Source organism: Chiloscyllium plagiosum, chromosome 14 (genome assembly GCF_004010195.1).
Source record: "Chiloscyllium plagiosum isolate BGI_BamShark_2017 chromosome 14, ASM401019v2, whole genome shotgun sequence".
NCBI classification, from domain to species: Eukaryota; Metazoa; Chordata; class Chondrichthyes; order Orectolobiformes; family Hemiscylliidae; genus Chiloscyllium; species Chiloscyllium plagiosum.
Window position 1 is genome coordinate 27181296 of NC_057723.1, and position 18580 is coordinate 27199875.

General features: G+C 38.6%; 1 protein-coding gene across 6 annotated transcripts in view; it reads left to right on the forward strand.

The window, feature by feature from the left end:
* Positions 1 to 18580, forward strand: part of LOC122556577 (rap guanine nucleotide exchange factor 6-like) — a 375201-nt gene that overhangs the window by 126166 nt on the left and 230455 nt on the right. For all 6 annotated transcript variants that reach the window (XM_043703419.1, XM_043703411.1, XM_043703415.1 and 3 more), the window contains exon 5: positions 14211 to 14286. In XM_043703419.1, the coding sequence (XP_043559354.1) occupies positions 14211 to 14286 (76 nt within the window). The remainder of the gene's footprint in view (positions 1 to 14210; positions 14287 to 18580) is intronic.

The following is an 18580-nucleotide window of genomic DNA, read 5'->3' on the forward strand; positions in this document are numbered from 1 at the left end:
GCTCCTGCCCGAAACGTCGATTTTCCTGCTCCTCTGATGCTGCCTGACCTGCTGTGCATTGCCAGCACCACTCTAATCTTGGCTCTAATCTCCCACATCTGCAGTCCTCACTTTCGCCGAGACAAACACCTGTCAGAAAGAAAGTGAAATTCTGAAATTTGTCCAGAATTGTTTACTGCAACATGACATCTTGGATGCAAGAAGTGGACAGCAATATTAGATTTAAAATTGAGAAGTATTTAATTAGTAACCTAATTGTGGCTGAATATTTATTAATAATCATGACATGATTGAGTACACTGGAGCGTTCGATAGTGGATAAACATGAATAGACTTCGCGAGTTTTAGATTGAAGTAAGGCTGGCTTTAACCAGATGAATCAGACAGTCCACCAGTAAACTGGGAAAATCTACTAATGGGTAAAACAGAGCTGAAAATGTGTTGCTGGAAAAGCGCAGCAGGTCAGGCAGCATCCAAGGAACAGGAGAAGCTTAACTTTGATTTCTCCTCACAGATGCTGCCAGACCCTGAGGTTTTCCAGCAACTTTCCAGCAAATTAAGTAAAACTTCCGTAATGAGGAAATCAATGGGATTGAAGTGTAACAAATCCCTAGGATTCGTAGAGTGGGCAAAGTAGTGGCAGATGGAATACAATGTAGAAAAGTGTGAGGTTACACATTTTGGTCGGAAGACTAGAGGCACAGACTATTTTCTAAATGGAGAAAGACTTTGGAAATCTGGAGCATAAAGAGACTTGTGAGCCTTCGTTCATGATTCTCTTAAGTTTAATACTGTATACAGGTTCATTTGGCAGTTAGGAAGGCAAATGCAATGGTAGCATTTATTTTAAGATGGCTAGAATACAAGAGCAGAATTAATTGCTGAGGCTTTGTAAGGCTCTGGTCATTTGAAATACTGTGAGCAGTCTTAGGCCTGGTTTTTAAGGAAGGGTGAGCAGGCCTTGGAAGGGACCTCGAGGAGATTCACAAGAAGGATTCTGGCGATGAAGGACTTGTCATATGAGCAGTGGTTGAGGTCTCTAGATCTGTACTGTATGAAGTGTAGAAGGATGAGAAGGATCTCATTGAAACATAACTACTCCAACACCCAGTGCAACATGGAAATAGCTTAAGTGAACTGACCAGTTACATCTCTATTTTTGTTTATTCCTTAACTATGTCTGTTTCTTTGTCTTTTGTGTGAATGGGGGCTAGAATTAAAGAATAAATCAAGTTGAAGTTGCTCCCTGAGAGAGAGAGAGAGAGCGAACGCTAGTGGTTTAACGTGAGGGTCACCTACATCACAGACAAGGGAAGAGGTTGAGAAGGAGAGTTCTTCATGGTAACCTTAGCCAGCGCAGGAATTGAATCCATGCTTTTGGTATTAGTCTACATTGCAAATCAGTCATCTAGCCGACTGAGGTAAATGACCCTCAGTTATGGATTAGAGACAATACAAATATACTACGTATATCAAAAAGAGCTTTGCAGACGTAATTCCCCACCTGTTGACTTACAGTTAAATAGACTGTGATAACTTGATAGTCTTCCATGGGAAAAGTGTAAAATTCTATTTTATTACTTGAATTTGACCTGAGCCTTTGACTAGCTGAAGGAATGCAAACATATTTTCAGAAAAGGATAAATCTGTATTATAGCATTTGTTTGTTCTGATTGCTTGACAGAGTTAAATTTATTCTTCACCTTGCATATTTGCATTATAAAATGAAGAAATAGCTTTAGACACAGAGGTGGGTGAAGTGGAAGTTGATAAAAGACAAAAGAAACACCAAAGTAATATGTATCAGATTCTGGAGTTTTATAATAAAAACAAAATACTCGAAAACATGAGTAGGTCTGGAAGCATCTGTGGCAAGAGAAACCCTTAATGTTTTGTGACCGATATGACTCCTCTTCAGCATTTATGTTTCGGGGATGATAGAAAAATCTATAATAATTCTGAAAGCATTTTTTCATTTCTATGAAGTTGGTTCCTTGACCTTGTACATGCATGTTATAATGAGACCATGTAGGTGAAAATAGCCCAGTAATGCTGACGTGTCTGGAAATGTATTTGAAAATTTTTGTGCAACATCTTTATTTAACTATGCAAAGTTAACTAAGCTTTCCTCACTGACCAAAATATTCAAATCTTCAGTATTTGTTGTAAAGGTATGCGTTTGAAAAATTCTATTTATTAAGTAATGTGTTGCTGGACTTTATGCTCAACTTATGCTCACGTTTTGTCATAATACTGTTTTGGAAAATGAAGTGGAGGAGCTTGTGTTGGATGGAGTGGACAAAGTTAAACTTTTTTCACTTCGAAAATAAATGCAACTGCTGCACTATAGAATGATATTTCATCTGGTCAGTAGGTGGTGCTGTGTAGTTCACTGCAGCTTCTTGGTGATAGTACGGCATTTGATAACTTCAGTGATACTTGGTTTTAATTAAAACTTTCTGGATTTGCACATACCTGAAGATGTTTTGTAGAGCTCGTTCCTGAGTCTGAGCTACACTATTCTCTTTTTGGACTAGTTCCATATTGTTATGTACCGAGGGTCATCATATAACATGATCAAACTTTTTTGTTGAATATACACTGGTGTATTCTCAAGACTACCTGTCCACCCAGCTGAGTGATGCCAACAGTTTGGGCCCAATTCCGTACCAGCTGAAGTCACTATGAAAGTCCCACCTTCTGCACGTCTCTCCACATCTCATGTGTGGTGACCCTCTGGATAAACCACCATCAGTCATATCTCTCTAATGAGATCACACCTCTATCATCGTCTGGGACTATGGTGAAATGAAATTTATTCATAAGTGCTTGGTCTTCCCAGACAGCAGAATCCATTCTTGTATAGTTGATCTTCCAAACAAGGCCTTTTCACAACTTCAGTGGTTGACTAGACTAGTCCTTCTTGACAATCATGCTGACCTTTACCAGCTATTGATTTTTATTACGTAATACTTGTGATGTACTCATCTCTTAGAGATGTCAGGTAACATATTTATCCAATCACCCAACATCTGGGATGGTTGTCGAGCAGATGTATTAGCCTTTGATCCTACATATGTTGTCCCATCTTGAGCCAGCTTTTGCGCGATTCAAAGAACTTCAATCTTCGACTAGAATGAACAACTCCCAGCATTTAATATCCAATGCCGCATCAAAGATAAATAGTACCAGTTTTTCTCTTGTTAGGCTCATTTAGGAAGAATAGTTCTTACACATTTTCTGTTTTGAAAATTTGCCTCTTTTAATCCTTGACCAGCTAAAACTAAGGTTGTCCATTGTATATGTCGTCTTTAATTGTTACCTTCCTTTCTTTTAAAAACCCTTTTTTCCATCCCCTACACATCAGATTGTCAAGAGGCAAGTAGAATGTGATGGTATAAATTCCCTACTGCAAAGCATTAAAATTATAAATGACCAGGATTAAAAACAGCAAAGAGTAAGAAAGGGGTTTAAAATATGCATAGAAGTAAGGAATGGGCTGATCCCAAGTCTTAATGTATATTTGGCAGCAGGCGTACTAACGTCAGTGTCTTTGAAACAGCCAATTGTGCCAGCATCGAGGCCCAATCATCTGAAACCAACTCCACTGAGCTGGCCATGTGCTCAGGATGCTTCAGTTCCAACTGCCAAAAAACATCATCTTTTCTTAGTTCAAGAAAGACACTCAAAGAGGAGGACAAAGGAAATGTTTCAAAGACTCTCTGAAATCTTCCCTCAAGAAATGCAACATAGATGTCAACACTTGGAGACCCTCATTCAAAATAAATTGACGAGGATGACACTCTTGCATGAAGGAACACAAGTCTTTGAGAACACACATTGGCAGGATGAAGTATGGAAAAGGAGCTGAAGAAAAGAATGTAATGATCTCAAGACCAAGGCCCAATTCCACCTCTCTGAAACACCTGCAGAATAGTGATCAGAGATATGGCTGTACAGTTGCATTCATCAGCCATATAAAGACCCACAGAACCAGTGACTAGTGTCACAGAATTTGCTATGTAGCCAAGCATACTCATTAGCAATTCATATCTGATTATGATAACAATACATGAAAACCTTCAAGGCACATCTAGAAATGTATTTAACATTTGAAAATACATTATGTATTATCCTTGCATATTATGTGTTGATGACATGAATAAGCAAATTTTAGTAAGAAAAACTGCTGTAGTGAATATGCTAAATTTCCTATGACCATTCTTCGGGAAGTAGAGGTGCTGTTTCCACTGGTAGGAGAGACTAGGATCCAAGGAGCACAACCTTTTGAGTGAAGGGACAACCCTTTCGAACAGAGATGAGGAATTTCTTCAATTAGAGGGTGGTTAATCTGTGGAAGGCATTGCCGCAGAAGTTGTGGAGGCCCAAATCATTGAGTGTATTTAAAATGGAGATAGGTTCTTGATTAGTAAAGGGATCAAAGTTTATGGGGAGAAGGAAGGTAGGAGATTGGGGTTGAGAAATGTATCATCCATGATAGAATGGCGGAACAGACTTGATGGGCTGAATGGGCTAATTCCACTCCTATTTCTTATGTTCTCCTGGTCTTTTAGTATAGTATGTTTCTGTTTTGTTTTTACCTGGGTAATTATTGCAACATATCAATGAAGACAGCTTTATAATTCTGTGTTTTCTCTTTATTGGTAGATATTGCAGTTGAATGAAAGTGAACAATGATCAGAATTATAGACATGACATTACTGTGTTGTATATACTTTCTATTTCTTAAAAAAAGTAGATAACACATACGTTTACCTATAATTATACATGCATGTATGTGAATCTACAAATACAGGTTGTTCTGCTATAATGCGTATTTTGTTAACATGCATTTGCAATAACACAATTGATGACTTGGAACACTTTTTAAAGCATAAAATTTTAAAGCTTGTGTTTGTTATAACGTGACTCCAGCTGGGTGGCATGGTGGCTCAGTGGTTAGCACTGCTGCCTCAGCGCCAGGGATCCGGGTTCGATTCCAGCCTTTGGTGACTGTCTGTGTAGAGTTTGCATGTTCTCCCCATGTCCGCGTGGGATTCCTTCAGGTGCTCCGGTTACCTCCCACAATCCAAAGATATGCAGGTTAGGCAAATTGGCCTGCTAAATTGTCCATAGTGCTCATTCCTGATGAAGGGCTTTTGCCCAAAATGTCCTTTTTCCTGCTCCTCGGATGCTGTCTGACCTGCCATGCTTTTCCGGCAACACTCCAATCTTGACTCTAATCTCCAGCATCTACAGTACCCACTTCTGTCTAAATTGTCCACAGTGTTCAGGGATGTGTAGGTTAGGAGCATTAGTCAGAGGTTGATTGTAGGTGAATAAGTCTGGGTGGGTTACACTTCGGAGGGTCAATGTGGACTTGTTGGGCCGAAGGACCTGTTTCCATACTATAGGGATTCTATTCTTTGAAATGGTACTGCTATTACACAAGTATATAACGCAGGATTGCACGAGAATAGAACAATTGCATTATAGCAGAACTGACTGTATGCCACGTGCATGTTTATGTTCACTTAAAGATGCAACATATACATGTATACACATAAATATGCATATGTGTCTGTGCATATAACTAAAAATATTGAGATACTTTATCTGGTTATTTAGCATTCTCAAATTTACAATTGGTCAGGCTAGCGGTTGCCACGCCTATTAATACATAGGGCACTGTACTTTGTAGACAGAAAAAGAAATTGTGTGCACACAAAGCACCTGTTTTAACTCTACAAAATAGATCACAGTTGTTTGCTGGTAACCCTACCTGGTTCACAATTTTAACAATGATAGTTAACAGCCAGGTTATCAGCATTAATGGGAACGTTCTTTACTAACACCTTTTACCAATCAGGGGTAATTTAAAAACTAATCAGTACTCTCGTATGCAGTATAAATATTGTTTGTACTCTTGAATTGGCTTTCTTACAAAATGTCCTGATGAATGCACGATGGAAAGCTTCAACAAAATAAATCTTATTTCCAACAATACTCAAAAACAAGTATAGTGTAATGTGGGCTCCTGTTGCCCCATCTCATGCAACTAGCTTTGATCAGTTTGCGTGGTGAGTTTTGAATTGTACAATTCAGTTTTTGCACCTGTGTTGTTACTTATAGAAACCTTTTTGTCTATTTTTAACATTTGCTGAAGAGATTTAGCATTAAGATAGTTTAGGTATTTTGAAGCATTATGCACAATGAAAATTCTCTGTGTTATGATTTACATAATTCTGAAATGATACAACTTACTTACTGAACCAGATGTTGCTGTCATTCGAGTGGAGATGTTATTAGAAAGATACGGCATAGAAGAAGACGACATGCTCCATCATAGCCCTGTCAGACATACTCTTATACTGCATTAATGCATGAACAATTTTGTCAAGTCATTTATGACACTGAATTACACAGGATGTCTGCATGGCAGATGGAATATAATACTGGAACTTAGGGCCATAGAGTCATACAGCATGGAAACAGACTCTTCGGTCCAACCCAACCATGCCGAGCAGAAGCCCATACTAAACAAGTCCCACCTGTCTGCTCCTGGCCATATCCCTCCAAACCTTTATAATTCACATCGTATCCAAATGATTTTTAAATGTTACAACTATACCCACATCCACCACTTCTTCTGGAAGTTCATTCCACACACAAACCGTCCTTTAAACGTTTGCCCCTCAAATTAAAAAAAAATCTTTCTCCTCTCGCCTTAAACGTGTGCCCGAGTCTTGAATACTAGGGAAAAGACAACTACTATTAACTCTGTCGAGATATCATGTGAGATTATGTTCTTTGGCAGGAACAATACAAGAGCTCATTATTTAAATGAGGAAAGACTGCAGAAAGCTGGAGCACAGAGGACCTTGGGGATCCTCGTGTGAATCAGCGTTAGCAACAAAGTTCAACAAATGATGGGGAAGACAGATGGACTGTTGCCCTTCTATTTCAAAGGGAATGGAGTAAGAAAGTTGGAAGGTTTTGCTTACACTATACAAAGCACTAGTCAGACCACAGCTGGAATATTGTGAATCATTTTGGTTCCCTTATCTAAGAAAAGATATACTGACATCAGTGGCAGTACAGAGAAAATTCACGAGGTTGATTTGGATATAGAGAGATTTTCTAGTGAATGGAAGTTGAGTAGGTTGAACTTATACTTCCTGGCTTAACAAAGTATATACAGAGAGGTTGCTTCCCCTTCTAGCACAATATAGAATCAGAGGACAGAATCTCAGATTAAGGTGTTGCCCATTTAAGACCAAAATAAGGACTTTTTTCCCTGAGGTCAGTGAATCTGTGCAATTCTTTGCCACAGATGGCTGTGAAAGATGGGTTGTTATGTATATTCAAGTTTAGACACCTTTTTAATTGGCAGGGGGATCAAGGATTATGTGGAAAAGGGCAGGAAAGTGGAATTGAAGGTTGTCACCATCAGCCATGAATGGTGAAGCAGACTCGATGGACTGAATGACTTACTTTTGTTCTGATGTCATATAGTCTTACAGGATGTCTGCACTCAAAATTGCCCTGACCAGGCCCTGGACTTGTATTCACACAGCAGCATCCTCCTCGTAGGCTGTGAGCATTCCTACTAGTTGCTACCACTTTCAGCACCGGTGTAGACGTAACGGAGCCACTCTTCTTGCTTCAGGAGGGCCCTTTGTGTATGCTGTCCCATTGCCCTCCCCAACACCACCACCACCATCAATTGCCTGGGAGGGGTCCAAGCACGATTGAGTGCAGCAGCTGCACACTCTGTTCCCTAACTGACCCACACCATTGCCACTAACATGCTGCCAAAAGAAAACAACACCATCAGGCAGCTGCCACAATGTAGCTAGGAACAAGTAATGCCTCTCAGAAGATGGACCAAAGTTTTGGTGAACAAAGGCTCCATTGGTGCATGCCCAGGGCAGTCGCATCTGAGGTTGCACTCTCAGAATGTCTCTGTATTCTGTATATAGAATATTGCATGTTGTACGTTTTAAATTTTTAGATTTATTTTCACTTATTTCAGTTACTGTTAGAATTCAGTCATTTTGTGCACAGGAATTTCATATTTGGAAGATACAAGTACAATTTGTTGATACTTTTTTCTGCTAAGGAAGATCCTATGCAACTTGAGTTTTACTCTGGTTCCCACAGGAATCAATGTTATCATTTGACAGTATTTCAACAAAAGGTGCAATTTTCAGGACTGCAACCGTGACTTTGAGGGCTTCCTGTATTTCTCTTGCAGCGTTATTGTTTTGGAATGGAACAATTATAGTAAGATACCATAGTTACAAACTTTTATGATTCTGTTCTAGATTATTTGGAATTGAAGTTACAATTCTTCTAGAAAAGAAGTTCACCGTAATCATTTAAGCTTCACTTATAGAAAAGGAAAGAAAGGAATATGCAGTTTTGTTGGAGTAATTCTGTTGGGAGTGTTCATTTATCCCCAATAATATACTAAATTTTCACTAAAGATTTATGCCTTGGAGGACTAATTTCAAACAATAAAACTGAAAATTCACCATTACAGTAAATATATCTACTGTCATGTTGCATGCTGTTGACTTTTATGGAATTTTCGTACAAGAATTTGTACCTTTTTAGAATATGTTTCGGAAATTGTGGGAGTTTTTAAGGTGCTTTGTAATGTTCTGCTTAATGGTACAAGTGTCAGAGGTAAGTCTTTGATTCTCCAGTTGGAGCCATAAAGGAATAATTTGACCAGCCAGGTTCCCTATTATTCAGTATGTCAAGAAAATCAATGTCAGGGAAGAGCCCACAGCTCATTTTTTTTTCCTGTCACTATTGAATAGACTCTGTGTTGCTATAGTGATAGTGCATAGATAAGCTGCAGCAGTGGTGGAAGGCAGCAGTAGAGTGTGACAGATGAAATACTATAAAACCTACTAACAGATTATCAATTTGAGCCTGATATCCTTTTTCTAAGCAATCTTATTTTCGCTAATCTATCCTTTTTTTCCCCTTATGCCTTGTCATGTTTAAATAACTTATCTGCATTGTCGTCAATTTGTATCAAGTGTGAGCTTCTACTCTTTGTTGCCAATCTGTGAAATGATAGCAAGGAAACCAAGTTAAACTGGGAGTTATAATACCTTAAATAGGGTGCACTTAAAATACTATTTTAACTAATAATGCTTGTGTACAAGGTTTGATTGAATTGAGATAAATGATAGCAAGACTCCACTGTGGATGAGTAATGCAGTGAAAGATTGTCAAGTTTTAAGCAGTTAGAAAATATAGTTTAACAATGCCTGTTTGTAAAACCAGTGTTTGTTCCTTGCTAATTCTAATACTGGGATGCTTAAGCTCGATTGAACACCAACACCGCTGAAAGATTGTACATGTCAGCATCCTAGCTTAAAATTGTGATAGGTTTAGGGATGGAGAAAGCTGCAAGTCAGTTGAGATTCTGTGAAAGAAGAGGTTGTTTACCATGAAATGTGATCATTTTACTTTTCTGTCTTCTACTGTTCTGTTGACTTTTTTAAAAAAATTAATCAACTTTTTATCTTGGCAAAGTGGCTTCAGGAGAAACCCAGCCTGATGATGAATTGAATTAGCATGGGTTTGTGTGATTGCTGAAGTCAACATTGGCTTCGTTGGTAGTACATTACAAGGCTCAGGGGTCAACTTCAGACTGGGGAATGAGTTAAAACAAAAATTAAGCTGTAATGGACCGTCAGAGGTGCTGAATTCAAAATGAACTGTTTAAACTGATTTCCATCTGCCCATGTGAATGGATGTAAAAAGTTCCATGGCACAATTTTAGTAAACAGCAGGGGTATTTTCCACAATCCAGGCTAATACCTGTCCCCAATTTAACATCCAACAAGTCTGGAAATTAGCTATCACCTTTCCTACACTGCAACACTGACTATAATTCACAAAACATACTTCATTGGCTGTAAAATGCTTCTCACAGTCATGAGGTGTTCGATGAATACTTGTCATTTTGTTTAAAGTATCTTGGATGTCAGTGTCTATACTACATCAACATTTTCTTCCTGCTAACAAACGGAAGGAGCATGCTGTATTTGAATTAGTTTCTTGCATAAAATCATGGCAAATATAATTTGTTAATCTTCTCTGATGTCTTAACTCCAAACTATGGTAATAAAATTTGGAAGTGATATCCTTGTATTTATGTATTTGAGAAACACCACTCTTCCTATATAGCAATGTTTGGGAGCGAAACATTTTCCTTCTAATGCAAGAATTTTCGTGAAATAGAATAATACATATTATAGCAGGACTGATTGATTGATTGTTTTGTAAATTAAGAACAGATGATTCTGGAACTGAGGGCAATGTAATGAGGTTGGGTGTAGCTTAAAATATACACAAGTTTACAGGAAAGAAAACACTCTCATATAAACGTATGAATATTCTATAAATGTACAGCACACAGAAGTACGCTATTTGAATCAACTTGTCTTGCTGATATTTATGATACATCCGAATCACTTCCCTACTTGTTCCATCCAACCTGTCAATATATCCTCCTTTTCTAATTTCTCTTAAAATCTAATTTACCTTTACTTTAAGTGCAGCTATGCTATTCACTTTAACTCCATATAGTAGCAAGTTCCACATTCTCAACAGTTTTTGGGGCAAGACATTTCTCATGAATTCTTTATTAGACATATTCATGGCTATCTGATATTTAAGGTCTCTTACTTTGAACTCTGTCACAGATATTTAACACACAATTTAAAGGAGTTGATGGTGATAAAAGGTAATTAGTATGGGAAAATGATTTGAATATAATATTGAAGTAGAATCCTTGTGGCAAGCTAAGAACACAATTTATATAAGCTGTTGTTTTCTGCCTTAACAAAAAAGTATCTCTTTAAACCTTCCGTTTGAAGTCCTCTCACCTGAAATTTTCTGTTGCACACAAATATGCAAAATAGGCTGCGGATCAAGCCATTTGACCCTTTTGAGTTGCTCTGCTTTTTCAGTATGTGTGTATATATTAAATACATGTTGTTTTGCTGTAATTATGATGAAATATATTCTGGTAATTTGTCAAATCTAATTGTCTTGTATATGCACAATGAAAACCTGAATGTTTTTTGACTGACCTAGTGCTGTAGGCCAGAAATATACATTTAGAAATTGAAATGATAAAGATGTGGAATCTCAGTTGTTATTTTCTCTCGAGATTTACCATGTGTTGTTTGCGTACCAGTACTCCCTGTTGGATTGTAAGTGTCCCAGTGCTCATGATTAACGTTATCTAAGTGTTGGTAATTTCTTGAGATTCCACATGCTGGTGCTCTCTTCCAGTTTGTAATGCTTGTGACATTCTGCCTTTCTGATTCCACCTGCTTAGCAAAGCTATTTTCAGTGACCTTTTGTGTGCTAATAGTTTTCATTGGTATCGAGGTTTATCTTCTATTGCACTATTTTTTGTGTAATATCACTGTCATCTGACTTTGTGCTTTTCTCTCCCAGCATTTGCTGCTTGAATATCAGTAATCAGATGTCCACCCATCCACAGCGTGAAGTCACCAAAGCATCTGTCGTGTGACTGCATTTATGATGCATTATTGTCCATTTTCTTAGCTTGTCTTCCTGATGCCTTCAAGATAGCTTTGAAAGTTAGCGCATTTTGAGAAGATTTGTAGCTCAGGCTGAAGTTCTGGATGAAGGTTTGCTCACTGAGCTGGAAGGTTCATTTTCAGATGTTTTGTCAACATACTAGGTAACATCTTCAGTGAGCCTCCGAAGGAAATACTGCTGGTGTTTCCGGCTTTCTATTTATATGTTTGGGTTTCCTTGGGTTGGTGATGTCATTTCCTATGGTGATGTCATTTCCTATGGTGATGTCATTTCCAGTTCTTTTTCTCAGGGGGTGGGAGATGGGATCCAAGTCGGTGTGTTTGTTGATAGAGTTCACCAAACATATAAATAGAAAGCAGGAAACACCAGCAGTATTTCCTTCGGAGGCTCACTGAAGATGTTACCTAGTATTGTGACGAAACATTTGAAAATGAACCTTTCAGCTCAGCAAGCGAACCTACATCCAGCTTTAAACATAATTATTAAAGAGGTGTAGTAGTAGAAAAGGACATGTTTGTTTGAAAGTTCGTGAATGTAGTAGGTTAAAATTTCTTGTGGGAGACAGTGGCGTAGCGGTCATGTCAAGGGACTGATAATGCAGAAACCCAGGCTCTTATTTCAGTGGCATAGAACATTACAGTGCAGTACAGGCACTTTGCCCTTCAATGTTGTGCCGACCTGTGAAACCAATCTGAAGCCCATCTAATGTACACTATTTCGTTTTCATCCATATGTTTATCCAATGACCATTTAAATGCCCTTAATGGGTGCTATAATGAGTTTTAAAGTCAATTAACAAAACCTTTGGATTTCATTTAAAAAGCTAGTGTAATGACAACCACAAATCCACTATCAATTGTTGTTTAAAAACCCATATGGCTCACTAATGTCCTTTAGGGAAGAAAGTTTACCATCCTTAGCTGATCTGGCTTACATGTGACTACAGAGCCACAACAGTATAGTTGACTCTTAGCCACCCTCTGAAATGGGGTTCAAGCACGGTTAGGGATGAGGGTGTAATCTAAATATTATACTATATAACAATAAATACAATTATCATTTGGATTTTAAAATACAGTCAGATGTGGTGCAATTCTGTGAGGGTGATGTTTTTAAACACGTCAGAATGTTTTGTAATGGTGATCTGGTTCATCAACTCTAAGTGAACTTGAATGCAGTCAAGTGACTAGCAGGACTCTGTAGAATTAAAACATAGGATGTTTATTCTGATATGCTTAGAGTTTACTTTATTAGTTTACTTTTTGAGCTCAGTTCAGAAAAATCTGGAGTTTAATTCAAAAGGGAGAATGGTTTGTGCTAGGAGGAGAATGAAGCTGTGTGTTTACGGATCTAGTTACCCTCGCCAAAATGTATTGATTGTGGAGCTTCAAATCAGGAGAGTTTAGATAGAAATATTTAAGTTGCTGGGACTGGAAAAAAAAGGCCCTTAATATTGTAAAAGGTTCATTCTAGTAGACTGAGACAAGAACCATAAACCTGTCTGAACATTTCAAGAAGAAGAAACTGAGACGAATCGTTCAAGTAAAAATATAAAGTACTGATATGGGAATGATGTTTTCTCTGGAGTTGAGTATCTCCAAAAGGAGAGACAGTATTTGGAAACTGAAGCTTTAATCACAGCTAAAGGTAGCACTAAACAAATCTGATCTCAGTATGAATCCTGGTTTGACAAATGACATTTTGTTTTGAGTTTTGTATTAAATTCTTTCTAATTGTAGCACGTGCACATTTTACTTATGTTATTTTTTTTTCTCTTGTGTAACATACTTCTGTTTTTAAAGAAATTCTGCAACTTCATGGTGACTAACCACAGTGATTACCAACAACAAAAATTAATTAGCCCAATGAGTCAAATGCCTTTTGAAAATCCACATATATTATACTCACTGCTTCCCCTTTCATCTATCTGGCTTCTTACCTTCTCCTCCATGAAGTCATGTTGACTCTGCTTGATCATAACATGTATTTCTAAACACTCTGCTATGACATCCTTCATAATGGAGTAACCTTTTCCCAGTAAAGAGATATTAAGTCAACTGGCTCCTTTTTCTCCCTTTTGCACCTTCCCCTTTTTAAATAAAGCTGTTGCATTGGCAGTTTGCCAATCCTTGGGAATTTTCCAGAATCTAGATGAAATCAGATGGCCAAAGGTAGCCCTAAATAAGGTGAATATAGAATGTTTTCAGGACAGTTGACTCCAGAACACACTGTTGTAACAGATCAGGGAGCAGGGCATTTTACATCAAGATCTAATTAATTAATAAATAACCTCATAGCAAAGTCATCCCTAGGTACCAGGAACCATCATAAATAAGGGGAATCGTGAAGCTATGAAAGCACCATGTCAGTATACTATCTCCATTCCCATGAGTTTCAATTTTGTGTGCTAATATCATACCTGGGACCTTATCAAAAGCTTTCTGAAAGTCCAAATAAACCACATTCACTGGCTCCTTTGCAAGACATCCCTGTTACTACTTGTTGACTCTGACTATGAATCTGTTCAAGCTAAATGTAGCTGTGCATAACTTGTATCATGGTTTAATTAATTTAATATAAGAATTTTCCTTTTCTTTATCCTGTTCCAGTTTTGGCAAGCAGACTGCAGGAAGCTTAAGACGAGGCTGTGAATGTATCGTTTTAGAGACTTCAGAAATGATTGTGGTAAGAAGTATCTCTAGTTTACAAATATTTAACCATTACGTTCAGACATTGTGTGATGCATTGGCCTTTGCTTCGTGGGAGTCACGGATGGAAACAACTTGTTCAATTCATAAAAAAGTGATAAAATATAAATGATTTTTATGTAGCCAACAACTTTTGCTTGCTTTTACAATTAAAACGTGTGTAATAGAGTATCGTTTTTGAAGAGGAAATTCTATAGGGACAAAAAAAAAAATCAATCATCCAAACTGAAACTTTTCATGTATTAATGTAGTTATCCACACATAAGACTTTGTTTTTATGTAGTTATGGTAGAAACCTATGGTTAAAATTAGTCCTTTTCTATTGAATAATTTCAAAGTGATTGCTTCCCTTTGAAAATATAAAATTGATTAGTTATATTTGCAAAGTTGATCATTATACTTAAATGCCTTCTTAACTTAGTTGCAACAGATTAAATTTTTTTAACATGTAGGAGCAAATTACTGCAGACATTTTTGTTTTCAGTTTTTAACATGCATGTCTTGAGAATGATTGATTGCACTCTGAGTTCTGGTTTTTGTAAATTTCAAGAACATTAACTTCTGGCTGAGTATTGAGACAAAAGTGACAGGAAGGAATATCCCTTTCTTTATACTGGATCAGATTTTTTCTGACTGAGAACAAGGTTTTAGATTCACTGAGCCTGCATATTTTGAAAGTGGAAGCACAGGAGGATTGCTACCCCTCCAATCAGGTAGCAATATTTACCTTATTGTTCCTGTGATAGGGAAGAAAAAATACTTAACCTTCACCTTTTGATGACTGTGTCCCTGCAGAAATTGTTTTTGTATGTATAGCGAGGAAGAAAAAATGGATGTTGTGCTGTAACATCTTTGTGTTAATGCTGGTCCATTTGCCCACACGTGTACACATTACTCCTTTAATGTGATGAAAATCATAAAGATGTGAGAATGATAGACAAAATGTCTTTGGAAGAGAAAAGTGACTGAAGAGGCAAGCATGCTTGGGCTGTGAATTTTGGCTTTGCTATTTTCTTTAGTGCTATTGTTAGCATTATGCTGTACTGTTATTTTTTTTGTCCTTAGTAGAACTAGTGTTACTCACTGCTGTAGTGACCCTTTATAAGACCAGCTCAAGTGAGATCTTCTATCTTTTTGTTTCAGCACAGCTACATTTGCAAACTTCACATCTCTTACTTTGATTCTTTAATAATTATGTGTTCAAATTCTGTCTTTCACTTTTTTTATAATGAGTTATAATGAGCATCAAATATTTTATGTCTCACTTGAATACTATGTGCACCCATTTTGCAAGGAATTTGCATGTATCTGCCCTGCCAGGTTTTGACTGTTTTGTTACATCGCCCTGTTATTTCATTTCAAACAGAAAAACATACTTTCACAGTATCAAAGTGAGTAAATTACAATTTATTCATTTGTAATTTAATCATGTAGTGCTTAACTCCTTTCCCTCCTGTATCATTAAACTTCTTCCTGCATTATGCAAATGAGATTGTGATTTTAATTTCTTGAAGGTGATGGATATTATCTTCTGAATCCTGATGGTAGTATACTGTTGTAACTAAGGAGCATCAAATGTTTTATGTCTCATTTGAATACTATGTGCACCCATTTTGCAAGGAATTTGCATGTATCTGCCCTGTCAGGTTTTGACTTTAGCACAACAAAAACTTTATTCAAGTCAACCACCCATCCCTACCTCTGCATCAGGACTCGTAAAGATAAAAACATGTTGATGCTAGGTTTTGAGTAAAGCTCCAGCTCTTTTGTTCAAAGATGTTGTCATGTTTTTGTTCAATATAGTTTGATGTTTGAAAGATAAGTATCTTTCTTCCCGCTTTAAATTTGCGGTAGTAACTTGAACAAAGAAAAGTTGTGCTTAACATAATGGGTTCACTATATCCAACAACCTCAATAGGGTGGCAATTACAATAGCACTTGCTTATTTTTTGCCTTTTAATACATTAAAACATAACAAGATACACCACAGGATTACAACAATGAGTCTTGTAAAGAGTTGTGATCCATGAGCAAAATGTTGGTTGAAGAGACAGATTTTATGCATTGTCTCTTAGACTATGCTGATGGAAGCAGGATCATAGCTAAGTGAGTCTCTTCACTAAGGCAGAGGAGAACTTCCACTCAACAAAGCAGAAGCTCTGTACCCCTGGCAGTGTCAGTGACAGTAATATATCTACCAGTTTCTAGGTCCTGTGTCCTTGGAGTCAATAACCTAATACGTAATAAGAGATTTCATAAGTTTGGAGAAATAATGGCATGGAGCTGGAGTTGGGAGACATCTGTCAGAGTCTTGTTGGAGTGCAGTAGTGTGATAAGAATTGTGGAGGTCTTGATGGAGAGGCTGAGGTTAAGAGAAGAAAAAGGAACAGACAGATTTGCAGGTTAGGCTATGCATGATATAGAAAAGTGACAGGTGTGATGTGTAGAAGGGATCCCTGAGGGATGTGCTTTCCCTGTCTTTCCTGCCCAGCAGCAGAGCAGATCCACTTGATAGGCCTCTCTCATACCTTGAATTCCTCCCAGCACTCTCAAAATTTAGACCAGATGGGGATCAGCCCTCGGATAGCAGTTCACTGGGACAAAGATAGGAGGTCCATCCTACACTTCACTCACCTCATGTAAAATTGAGGGCACGTCAGGGATGAATGGGAGTCGGTGGGAAAACCATCTAGGGAATTTAATAGTTTCTTATCCCACCTTCTCCAGAAGCAAACCTGTGAGTAAAAAGCGTAAAACCTTTAACATAGAGTGGTTATAGGACAGAAGAAAGTCCTTTAGCCTTTTACACCAGTGAGCTCTCAGCTAATACTAGTTCCTGCCTTTTTCCTGCAAACTTGCAATTTTTTCTCTTGTGATAATTATCTGATTTCCTTCTGAAAACTGTATCTGCCGCCACCAGGCACCTAATCACTGCGTAACGTTTCTCCTCAAGTTGCAGTTGTTTCCTTTGCCAGTTGTGTGAAATTAGTGGCTCTCGTTCTTGATATTCTCCAGTTATGTTACAAGAAATAAGAACATGAGAAAGTTATTCGACCCTTTGAGGAGGAGCGGGAAGTGGAGGAGATGCGGTCCGGAGTCCGTGCGGGGTCAGTCGGTTCCGCAGGCTTGAGCCCCGCCCCTCCAATCGCCACCAGGACAGAACCCCACTGGTCCTCACCTACCACCCCACCAACCTCCATATACATCGTATCATCCGTCGTCATTTCCGCCACCTCCAAACGGACCCCACCACCAGGGATATATTTCCCTCCCCTCCTTTATCAGCGTTCCGAAAAGACCACTCTCCCTCCGTGACTCCCTCGTCAGGTCCACACCCCCCACCAACCCAACCTCCACTCCCGGCACCTTCCCCTGCACCCGATGTGGCCTCCTCTATATTGGGGAGACAGGCCGCCTACTTGCGGAGCATTTCAGAGAATACCTCTGTGACACCCGGACCAACCAACCCAACCGCCCCGTGGCTCAACACTTCAACTCCCCCTCCCACTCCACCAAGGACATGCAGGTAGACCATGGCAACACGACGGTTGGAGGAAGAGCGCCTCATCTTCTGCCTGGGAACCCTCCAACCACAAGGGATGAACTCCGATTTCTCCAGTTTCCTCATTTCCCCTCCCCCCCACTTTGTCTCAGTCAAATCCCTCGAACTCAGCACCGCCTTCCTAACCTGCAATCTTCTTCCTGACCTCTCTGCCCCCACCCCACTCCGGCCTATCGCCCTCACCTTGACCTCCCTCCACCTATCGCAATTCCAACGCCCCTCCCCGAAGTCCCTCCTCCTTACCTTTTATCTTAGCCTGCTGGACACACTTTCCTCATTCCTGAAGAAGGGCTTATGCCCGAAACGTCGATTCTCCTGTTCCTTGGATGCTGCCTGACCTGCTGCGCTTTTCCGGCAACACATTTTCAGCTACTTTCATTGGTATACAATGACACCCAGATTCCTTTCTATATTCACATGTCCTAAAACATCCTTTGTTTTTCTCACTGAAGAGTGTATTACAATAGAACCTCAATTATCCAAACGAGACAGATGGGGAGTATTTTGCTCGGATAATTGATCGTTTGGATAATTAATCTGATGGTAAAGAAGCGGTAATTTAAGTGCCGGTTATCCGGTAATGCATGCCATGATGCCACTTAACTAATAACTGAGTGCTGAATTGCCTAATGCCATTTTTATGGGACCTTGAGATCTTGTTTGTATAATCCAAAATTCAGATAATTGATGTCCGGATAATCGATGTTGT